The sequence below is a fragment of the Mchenga conophoros genome, linkage group LG11 (genome assembly GCF_057382185.1).
Source record: "Mchenga conophoros isolate Kocher_MC1m ecotype Shallow Benthic linkage group LG11, M_conophoros_male_GT1.1, whole genome shotgun sequence".
NCBI classification, from domain to species: Eukaryota; Metazoa; Chordata; class Actinopteri; order Cichliformes; family Cichlidae; genus Mchenga; species Mchenga conophoros.
In genome coordinates, this window is record NC_140536.1 from 23013276 (window position 1) to 23024640 (window position 11365).

Genomic DNA, 11365 nt, shown 5'->3' on the forward strand with positions numbered 1-11365 from the left:
TAAGAATGGCCACATCTGTTCTAGCTGACAGAAATAAGGAAGTTGGGGAGAGGGAAATTTTTTTTCCATGTGTGTCATGTTGTAGCAAATGTGTCCAGACAAAAACTGTGGCTTTACCCTAATGCAGTATATGCAAATTTTATATTGAATGGTCTTTCAATCCTTAGTTTCTGCTAAGATTTTAAAAACCTCCACAGAAGAAGGGTCAGATTTCACACAAGGCCTGTGAAAGTAATGCAGTAATGTAATAAAATACCAGATTACTTAATTCAATACTGCAGACCATGCATCAAATTAATTTGGGGTTGGTGATCTTCAAAACGTTTTTTAAACCGATAAAATACATCATAATACTGAGCATGTCATAATTATCACAGACAGTATAAGAAATGACCAAACGTACGTGACCAAAGTTGCAGTTTTTCTTTATGTCACTGGCTCAAATGCATTTCAGTAGGATGTGGACACAAACATTGTAGTTCACAGTTGGCACTATCCACCGAGTTCACCTTTGGTTACGGTTTTATTCTTACAACAAAGCACCAAAAGCAGATCATTTCAATAGTGGCTGAATTTGGTGAGGTCCTTCAACCTTAGCTCAAATCACATAGGCATGATTTCTAGCAGTGTAGTCTGCCACACTGATAGAAATCACTGTCCATGCTCAAGTGGGAATTTTCTGTGGGACACCAGTTTACTAGTAAACTCAAACAGGAAATGAAAAATGTACAAAAATATTATTTTGAGGGAGGAAGGAGCAGAAAGAAAATCTTCACTTTGAATCTTGTCTGATGTGTAGCCAGTATTGTGTGACAAATGCCAGGCACCATGTTTGTTCTGCAAAACAAAAGAAAAAAGCCAGGAATAAAATTATAATCTCCAGTTCCAACCATGTCAATGTGTCACTACTGTAGTAAACCCACAGAGCAGATAGCTGGCCCTGTGTGCAGATCAGCTCTGTCCAAATCTATGCTGACTGTTCTGTAACCCCTTCACCTTTAAATCTTGTAAAGCTTTATATCCTCTTTCATGAAGATTAACTAATCAATTAAAAAGGTTGCTTCAGGAAGAGTGTTCAGATGCACTACATCCTAAAATACCCCTATATATGTACTCTTCTTATGGTTCAGAACACAGCGAGCAAGAATATTCTCTCTGGTTTCACCTGTACATGATATACTTTTTAAGCTATTCCTTGCTGATGAATTCACCTCACAATCATAATACTGGAAACACAGAATAGGGCAGTGAATACTCACTGGCCACAGATCAAACAGCTTTTCAGCAGGCGCGTTCAAGGCCAAGCATGAACCCTGAATAACATTTTGATGTAGATTAACTGACAAATGCAATTAAAATCTGTGTTTACACGGTTGCAACAACCTAGTCCTGAGCAACCAAAGGGCAGCAAACATCCCATCTTGTTTTATTTATAAACCAAACTTTTGACTCTTAGAGATTTATTTTTCAGTAATGCTTCAGTTTGAGCCATTCAAGGAACTGACCATTGATTTGTGCAGCTCCCAGTCCTTAGTTTATGCCTTCTCTTCACCATCTTCTGCGTCAACAGAGTGAAACTCTGCAACATACAGGCTCTTGTCAATGCTGCTGGGTATGGGCTTAATGTCAGTAACCAGCTGGTCCTCAATATTCTTCAAATTGTAGCGATCATCTGAAGTTATGAGGTTGATAGCCAGACCCAAGTGACCAAAACGCCCTGTGGAAAATCAACATGGTGTCAAGCTTGTATTAGTAGTGGTATTACAAACAGTAGCTGTAAACCTAACTTATTGACAAAACGACAGGTTACCTGATCTGCCAATGCGGTGGAGGTAGGTCTCTGCATTTTTGGGGAAGTCAAAATTAATAACCACGTTTACAGCCTGGATGTCAATTCCCCGAGTGAAGAGGTCTACAAGAAAACATGTGCTTACTCAACCCAGTGAACATTTGTTCTTCCACTTCACATTTTTCCAATGCAAAAACTCTTCACCTACCTGTGCAGACTAGGTTTCTGCACAATCCATTTCTGAAGTCATGGAACACACGGTTTCTGTACTCCTGCATCATCTTTGCATGAATGTAGAAGCATGAATAACCAAGTTGAGTGATTTTCTTTGCAAGAAGTTCAACTCTCTGAGTGGAGTTACAGAAGATGATAGACTGATTGATCTGGAGCTGGAAGAGAAAAATACAAAATGAAGGGTTATTTCACAAAATGTGAACAAAACTGTTTTGTTGGAAGCTGTGTTTACATTGCGTTGTATTTTTGTTTTATTAGCTTTAAGTGCAAATTTTATGTTTATCATAAATACATTTTCCTTTTTACTTAATCTAACAAAAAAAAAGTGAGTTCAAATACACGTTACAGGCACAGTGGCACGCAAAGGCTGGGTCAAAATTTCCATTACTGTGAATAGTTAAGGAAGGAAGAAAGGAGGACAGACACCCCCCCCCCCCCCAAAAAAAAAAGGAAGGATTTGTTCAGTGGTCCTCAGGTCAGAGAAAACAAAGAGCAACAGAAAATCAAAAGGTAAATGCATTACATGATCATATGTGAAGCAACATTGGTGTAATTTCAACTAAAAAAAACAAACAAACAAACCATTGTCTTTTTACTAGGGTCAGTACTGCGTGAACACAATGTAGGAGCCAATTATATTTACTCTATACCTCATAATGGTCCACAGGCTAAATCATTGTATGCCACTGCCGACTTTTCAGTCAGCCTCCAGGTGTAAAACATGAATATGAATGATGAATATGTTGGTTACTGGGCAAGCTAGCAATATTTTGGATGGCAGTGAAAGACTGATTTCATGAATACTTTCATAAAAGACATGAAAATGTGTCTTTTCATTTTTTATGAAATGCCTCATTTGTAATTTCATCTCACCTGGACGGTCACAGTATTCTGACAAGGGATGCCCAAACCTGTCTTCTTAGATTTTCAATTTATTTTTGCATATTTTCCTACTAATATCTTCGACTACAACACATGTCATACAACACAAAAAAAACCACTATCACCCCAAGGGGGCAGAGTTTCTCTTCTTAATGGTGCAGCAATCCAGTCTTTAAGTGATGATGCATTAATTGTGCTTCTGGGTCCAAACTGCTCTTCATTTATTGAGGCTGTTGTGATTTTTTTTTTTTTTACATGTTTTAATACTTTGTATCTTGTTCTATTTAATCTGAACAAGCACTAAAAAAAAAGAAAAGAAAAAAAAAAAGCAGTGATCACTGTCGGCCCCTCTCGGTTTTTATTACAACTATTCATTTTAAAGCTCAATTTTTAAAACCTTACGATGTAACTACAGCCGAGCCCATGCGGTAAATTAATGACCAACCTCGTATTGTGGCTGGATTGTCTCAGTTGTTCTCCTGACTGAAGTTTGGTCCATTTAAAGGATCCTGCTATGGAACTGAATTTGTCCCCAACCATGGGGAACCCTTGCATTAACTTTTATCGAGTAGGGAAAAAGTTAGCGTTCATCAGCTTACTGTGTTTATATTATGCCAACCATAGCTGCGTAGCTAGCCACCATGTAGCACACCATTATATATCAGCTAGCCCAACTTCAATAACCCTGCAAATGTCACTGCTGCTGTTTAGTTTCCTGTCTTCATTTATCTCAGAAGTGAAAAAACGTTTTGTTTTTTTCAGAAATCCCTAATGCAGAACACGGTATGTCATGTTTAGATGGAAACTAGTGAGCTAACTCCCTGCCAACTTCTAACTCTTACATTTCATAAATTCTGTTTTTATGGATGCCTGGATGTTAAACTTAATTGTTACACCTATTAGAGCAGCCACACTGATCATTTTATTAAAGATGAAAGAGGAAATTTAGACAGTTTGTAACTCTTAGTGACGCCCCAGTGTTTGTTTGACTTTGGACCCAGAAATGGTTAATGACGTCAGACTTAAAGACTGGATAGCACAACTGGTTGGTCAAAACTAGGGGTGCAACAATACATGTATCTGTATTGAACCATTCGATACAGTGCTTTTGGTTCGGTACACATATGTATTGAACAATACAAATTTTTTAAATTTATTTTATCAACTTTTCTTCTGATGATGCTGTCTGTGTTGAGAGCTCAGTGGATCTGCGTTCGACTACTCCGCCTAGGATGCATTGTCGAGTGCAGATCCACAGAACGCCGCCTACATGCATTCACTCAAGCTAGCGAGACAGAACCCTAGTGCAAAGATAAGTGGAAGCAGATAAAAACAACAACAAGCACACATGCTACAAACTTTACCCGAGTCATTTAGACAGCCGTTAGTACATGATTCTAAGAGGGCAAAAGAACTAGACAGGACAATTGCTATTTTTTATGCTGTCGACATGCGACCCTTTTCTGTTGTAGAAAAACACCGGGTTTCAGCAAATGCTGAGAGTACTTGAGCCCCGATACAATATTCCTTCACGAACCTATTTCACCGATACTGCAGTTCCTGCTTTGTGCAAGGAGACAAAAGCCAAATTAGAGACGGCAGTGTCAGCAGCACCCAGTGTTGCTCTGACCTCAGACGGCTGGACTTCAAGAGCTACACAGAGCTACTTAACCGTCATTGCACATTACATTGATCTGGAATGGCAGATGAAAAGCAGTGTTTTGCAGACACACATCATCGAAAGTCACACCACTGACGACTTAGCCAAAGATCTGTCAGAAGCTGTGAAAGATTGTAAGTTAGTGCGACCAAATGCTATAATACCTGTAACTACTGACAATGCTAAGAACATAGTTAATGCTGGGCTGGGGGTAAGAATATACCCCACAAGAAGGGTATATTATAGTTTTGATTTTGGAAAGAGACATTTCTCTGTAATAAACTTTTTTTTCCCACAGATGAGTGATTTCTTGATAAGATAGATTTCTTTTATTATTTTGTTGTTTCAGCAACATCTAATTTGAAAACTGTACTTTTGAGTTAAAAGAAATATTCATAATTTTAATACATTACAGATTAAAAAAAAGACATGAACATTTTTTTTGTATTGAAAAAAAATATCAAACCGTGACACCAAAGTACCGAACTGAACCGTGATTTTTGTATATTGTTGCACCCGTAGTCAAAACTAATCGAAATTTTGATTACTTACCCTGGAGAAGAGTGTGTTAAGACAGTGTACCTTCTGTCTTTCAGTCACATAGGCATAGTACTGAGTGATGCCCTTCAGTGTGAGTTCCTCCATCAGGTTGATTTCATAAGGCTTCTGCATGTGCTTACTCTACACAAAACAGTTTACAACAACTTAAACTGTTAAACGAGAGTACAAACAAAGTGAATTCTTACTCATGCAGAAGATTTAATGTTTGACATCTTACCATGAATTTTTGCACACTGATGGGAAAAGTGGCAGAGTAAAGCAAAACCTGACGATCCTTTGGCATGAAACTGATGATATTTTCGATCAGAACCACAAAGTCCTGGGAGAGCAACTTATCTGCCTGAATAAAGGGAGGGGGAGGTAAAACATCAAAAGGAATAGTATGTCCACAAACTTAAAAAAAAAAAAAGTCAACAATAAACAATATAGAAAAAAAGAGAGCAAATCGTACTTCATCCATCACCATCATTTGAGTCTTGTCCACTTTTGCCACACCCTTCTTAATTAGGTCCAGTATCCTCCCTGGTGTGGCAATCACTACATGCACTGCAGGAGAAGCAAGCATGAAAAAAAAATTTTTTTAACCAAGAAAAGTATTACTGCCATGGTTACTGGGAGCCATCATGGCTCAAGAGTTGGGAGTTCGCCTTGTAATCGGAAGGTTGCCAGTTTGAGTCCCGGCTTGGACAGTTTCGGTCATTGTGTCCTTGGGCAAGACACTTCACACTACACTTCACCCGCCAGTGTTCAGCAGCCTCGCCTCTGTCAATGCGCCCCAGGGTGGCTGTGGCTACAATGTAGCTTGCCATCACCAGTGTTTGAATGTGTGTGTCAATGGGTTCAGTGTAAAGCGCTATATGGCCATTGTGTTCTCTGCCCTTTAAGTCCAGCTTACAAACTTTCTCTCTTCCTGGCCCCATTCATTGGAGACTTAAGAGCCAACAAACAAGAGTCAAGATAAAGGAACAATTTGAACCTCAAATATGAACATATTTGCTACTTAGTTAATTAGTCAGATAAGCAATTTAAATTTAACTATATGTTGGGGGAAAAATAGTAAATATCTTTAACAATATTTAAAAAAAAAAAAAAAGATTCAGTTGCAGCCATAAAAATAACTTTTTTAAAATTGTCTTAAAATGTTAAATACCAGTCTCATCAAGACGCATGATGTCATCCCTCAAGTTTGTCCCACCCGTTGTAGCCATGATCTTGACTCCTCCCAGGTGCTTGCTGAGTTGAATGCTGATCTGGCTCATCTGCAGGGCCAGCTCTCTTGTTGGCACCATTACCATGGCTGGAAGGAAACGGATACAATAAGGGCTGATATTAATGCAGAAAAAATTAAGGTTTCCAGCAGCAGAAAAACTATTGATGGAGTAGTGCAGTGCAGCGATCATAATCAGTATATTATCAATATTTTCCATTAGTTTTAGAGCAACAAAAGAACCACTGATCAAAGTGTGCATGTGTGCAGCTTGAGCACAACATCCCTACAGTTCATGAAATTATCTCTACTTTTCAGTCATGGCTGTCATATATTCATGCTCATGTCTCAGTTTATTTTATTGCACTTCACTTAGTTTTCAGTAGTCTGCAGTGCTGCAGACCACTGATTCTGCACGGTACTTTCATGCACTACTCATACGCTGTGAAGCCACTAATCATGTACAGTCTGTCGCTACTTTCTTCCACTGTTGTCTAGCCACCAGGCATCATCTTAAACTGTAGTTGGTTGTCTCAACACTGACTGTAAGCCATCAGCCCAGACCTAGAAGAAACTCACCCTGGATATGATCCTTCTTAAGGTCTATCCTCTCCAGGAGAGGAATGAGGTAGGCACCACTTTTTCCCGTTCCATTTTTAGCCCTTGCCAAAATATCTCGTCCTGATAAGGCAATAGGGATGCTCTCCTCCTGTTGGCAGACAAACAAGTCGATTCAGAAAAATGGGCATGGTTCATTAGGCATGAAGCAATGTAAATAGACAGGACTAAAGGATCACCCCTACTGTTTCTTCTAACAGTCAAAAACGCACAAAGTGGCACCAATGTTTAACACTTCATACTTATATGTAATCAGGAGGACTAGAGATTGGACTCATTTAGCCTCCTACTCACTGAAATTAAAACTTGTTCCAGAGTAAATTAATCAAAAATGCTTCTCTTCTGTTTGGTAGATGCATATTAGTGTTTCTCCTGCTGTTTTTTTCCATTTGTGGACAACTTCCCTGCAAAGCATATGGCTGAGGCATGGGGCTGTATCAAGGCAAAGTAGGGGTAATGGGATTCTGTTAAAGGGTGCAACTATTTATACATCTAAATTAACACCAGAAACAGGAACCAGAGTTCTGGCTACTTTATTTACCTGGACAGGGGAAGGTTTCTCCCATCCCATTTCAAAGATTCCCATAAGCAGTTCTCGCTTTAAGCAGTAGTCTTCAAATTCATTTCCCTTGGTGGATGTCACATCCTGGAGAACACAACTCAATCATTTTAGTTTACTGTTTAAAACGATCCAGAGGTTGAGGATTACAGCACTAGATGGCAGCATGGACTGAGTCTAAGTAAGCATGTATAACTATACTTGCGTCTAATGGCAGTCACCTACCGAAGTTTTCACCCTGGTATCTTTTGGAGGAAGCTCCAGGCATTTCTTCCAGTCATCACCAAACCTAGTCGTAATCAGGAGTACAATTTTTGTAGGGAAGACCCAGACCATATCAAGTGAAAAAAGAAAACAAAATGTTAAAATAAGCACTGCAACATTTAGTTCTTTATTTCATAATCTTCAGAGAGGGAAAAGGGCTTTAAGCAGTGTGATTTGGCTCAACTTGGAAAGATGAAGACCTAATATACTAAAAATACACAACAGCTTAATGTAGTAATTTCTATGGCGAGCATTGGTGAAAGCAACTTCAAAGCAGCACAGCAATACTAAAACTAATGTATGCAAGGCTAATATTATAACTTCTAAGACCCACACAATGGACTAACCAATTATTAGAAGTACTCATTGTTTCAACTAGATGGCAGAAATTAGCCAGATATAAAGAATAACTTTCACTTGTCCATATGTGTATTACTAGTCTAGTTTGTTTTTTAAAATTTACATGTACAATGACAATAACCTATTGTATTCTAAAGCAGTTCTGCTGCTGGCCATAATATTGAAGAGCACAGAGAGCATGCTGACGCCTTTAAAACGGCACTCTGGAAACCAGGGTTATTTTTGATGCCCACTGGTTAAGAAGAACTAAAAACAATTTCAAATTATATTCCTTTGGGTAGGCAGATACTTGCCCTCGACCTGTATGCATGTCCCTGTTTGGTAAGTGGGCAAACATCTAAATAAGTGTTAAATGCAAATCTACTTCTTTTGGTTAATTTATTTTGGATCTTGCTTTTAACACCCAAGCTAGCCCTGGTGTGAATGCTGATGATGTTCTAAAATTGTCACATATGCACACAAACCAAATGTGAAGTACATGATCTTCACAAAATTAACAATTCTGTAATTCATGAACTTCCAAACAAAGTACTAAGTGCTGACAACAGCAAAAACATCTTACTGTTAAACCTTAAATTATTAAGTCATGTCAGGACAGGTGTAATGGTAATTAGAGCTGATAGCAGGGATTTAAAAAAGGCTTTGACTGTTTAGAAGATTTGGTGAGAAGTCCTGAACTTTCCCATGGGGTTCTCATGCAGGTTTTCTCTAAAGCACAAGCTGTCAAGCTGCAAAAAATGATTACGTGAGGAAAAAACGACACTTTTCTGTTTTCAAAGTAGAAGAGAAACATTACTAAAGCAAGTATCTTACTTGATGCCTCCACTGCTCTGAGGTATGCTGGTCCTTTTATGGGCACTGGGATGTTGGACATTTGACAGGAGTTCAGACTGTTGTCCACCTGTCTTGGTCTGTCCCCTGAGCTGCCCATTTGCTGGTTTGTTCAATCCAGCCATTGGTGCTGGGTTTGCGGTTCTTGCTGTCGCCATGTGTCCAACACCTTAACTGGATTTTCCTCGCAGTATTGTAATATTTCAGCTCAGTTCCTTTTCACTGCTCTACTTTAATGTGCACATGTATTGCAAAACTAAAACGTGAGAAAAATAAAACCCTTTTCTCTTATCTATCCTTTTTAAACCATGTGTTCACAATCTAACATTCAGACCTCTTCATAAAAAGAAGTTTGTGTGTAAATTCTGCCTATTTACAATACAACTCTCCAAAAAGGAGAAATCAATATAAATAGCGTGACTAATATGACCAAAGAATAAACTTGTGTGTGTTTTTAGTGTGCACTTGTGAGTATGAGTTTGACTGTTACATTGACTGAAAATGGGTAGTATTAAAATATGGACAACTTGATCACATATCTAACTGCTCTCATGTTCAAGTATATAACTCGTACTGCTGGGGTTTAATACTGGATTGTTCTTAATAGTGGTCTGAAAAAAATTACAATCCCTGCAATTTTTTTAAAGCACTGGCAGGCTACATTTAATTTTGGGGGGTCATTTTTTTCGGTTTTCAATTCTCCTGTAGCAAAACGCCAAGATGGAAGCCTACAAAATGTTAAAGGAAATGATGAACAATACACAAGAAAAGTAGTCCAGGTTTCCTGCAAGAAATAAACAATGGCGGTTGTTGTTGTTTTTTTAAGCATTAACAGGCTAGTCAAAAGAGAAGAGCACAAAAATAACAAGCGCTTCAAAGTGGTATTACTCAAAGGCACCTGACCAGATCAACGAAATACATTTCAGATGTGTACCAAAGGCAAAGCTCACCTTTGTTATATTGTGACAAATAATGCTGCCACCACAAGACTGGTGGTAGATGGCAAGAAAGTCTATCAAGTATTTATGGAAATATAAGTAAAATGAGGAGGTTGAAAAACGTGGAGTTAACATTTTAATTCGGACAACTTTGCCTTTGTTTTGATGCCGAGGCTAACAACCAGTGTAAACTTAATAACAGCTGCAAGCAGTTTTGAATTTTAGCAGCCAGTGTTATGGTCACTTAGCTAGCCAGTGCAATTGTTAGCCATGTTAAACAACAAAGTAAAGCCAACAGTGACCGACATGTGTTTAGTTTATCCATAAAGTTACCGCTATCGATAACAAAGTTAGCTAGAATACTTTAACTTACACGAGTGTACGCGCCGTTAAAACTTCACGTACAGCTACGTGGGCTTTGCCATCGAGCTAACAAGCTAAGATTGCGTCTTTTTTTTCCGGTTTGTGAGAAACTGTTTCAAAATATCTGTCGTTTACAAAGAAACCGCATCTGCATCCGTTTACATCTCACCCTTCAGCACTTTCATTCAACCATCCGAGCACGCTGATTCTAGCCTAGGCAGTATACGCTAACGGTGACGCTTAACTCTACCAGTCAGAGAAAGATGCTACCTTTCCCTTACAAACTTACCGCCTGTGTCGTGATTCAACTGTATATCGGCTTTTCGTTTAAGCTTGGTAGGCACTACTTTTGACAAAGGCACAGAAGTTTTTTTTAACCTTTTGTCTCTTCTTTGAGAGAACTGACAATTCAACATGGCCGCGCTCGTTTTGGGGTTGGCTGTTTGAACCAATGGAACTGCCAATTGGCCAATCACGGGCCTGTTTTCAAACGCCTCAAAAGTTTTAGCTACTCAGCTCAGGCCATCACTGAGGCACCGACTCTGAAGCCCAAAATACTGGCAATATGTAAATATAATGACGCTGACATTAACCTTAATACTTTTATTATTATGATCTCATATGAATGTTGCTTATTGCGGTAGTGAAGGTGGGTGAGCTTAAATACATGCAGTCAGCCCTGTGAAGTAATGACAGTGCACCAGAGAGGTGAAGAAGAGGGGTCTGGCAGGTTAGAGTGGGTGGAAATGAGTGTCAGGGGTGATTTGTGTAAAAAAAGGATAGCAGCAAGAGTGACAGGGAAGGTGTGCCTGATGACAGTAACACCTTGCAAACACGGGCTCTGACAAAAAGACATGAGAGCTGGAGGTGGCCACTGTGGAAACCTTTAAAGGGAGCAGCCAAGTAAAGAAGAATATGAGTTTTTCCCGTTAATATGGTCAAATATATTCATGTCATCCAGAAATCCAAACCAGTATCTGATAGCCTTAAATTTATGCACAAGTCGTACATCTCATATAACAAATACCAGTGTGAATTCTTATTGTGGTTGTTAAAACAGAGAATATAATTTTTACTATTAATCAATATCGCATCCTCT

General features: G+C 38.8%; 1 protein-coding gene across 3 annotated transcripts; it reads right to left on the reverse strand.

Moving 5' to 3' along the window:
* Positions 1 to 408: 408 nt before the first annotated feature.
* LOC146564075 (putative ATP-dependent RNA helicase ddx6) lies at positions 409 to 10704 on the reverse strand. 3 transcript variants are annotated; one of them, XM_085291544.1, is made up of 13 exons: positions 10556 to 10704; positions 8948 to 9693; positions 7736 to 7799; positions 7493 to 7597; positions 6913 to 7042; positions 6277 to 6423; positions 5578 to 5672; positions 5344 to 5466; positions 5118 to 5246; positions 1998 to 2178; positions 1811 to 1912; positions 1506 to 1717; positions 409 to 837 (listed from the first exon to the last, which is right to left on the reverse strand). In XM_085291544.1, exons 2-12 carry the CDS (start codon positions 9121 to 9123, stop codon positions 1536 to 1538), a joined length of 1434 nt encoding a protein of 477 aa, XP_085147670.1. In that variant the 5' UTR covers positions 9124 to 9693; positions 10556 to 10704; the 3' UTR covers positions 409 to 837; positions 1506 to 1535. The 3 variants fall into 3 exon arrangements, with proteins under 3 accessions (XP_085147670.1, XP_085147668.1, XP_085147669.1); XM_085291542.1 differs by having other exon boundaries at positions 8948 to 9749; XM_085291543.1 differs by lacking the exon at positions 10556 to 10704 and adding an exon at positions 10436 to 10529 and having other exon boundaries at positions 8948 to 9749.
* Positions 10705 to 11365: the final 661 nt, after the last annotated feature.

Coding starts and splice junctions, on each gene's coding strand:
- LOC146564075 (XM_085291544.1), bottom strand. CDS start 9,123: ATGGCGACAGCAAGAACCGCAAACCCAGCACCAATGGCTGGATTGAAC. Junction 7,043..7,492: donor AGAAACCTTCCCCTGTCCAG/GTAAATAAAGTA, acceptor GTCTGCCAACAG/GAGGAGAGCATCCCTATTGC. Junction 6,424..6,912: donor TAAGAAGGATCATATCCAGG/GTGAGTTTCTTC, acceptor GTTTCCTTCCAG/CCATGGTAATGGTGCCAACA.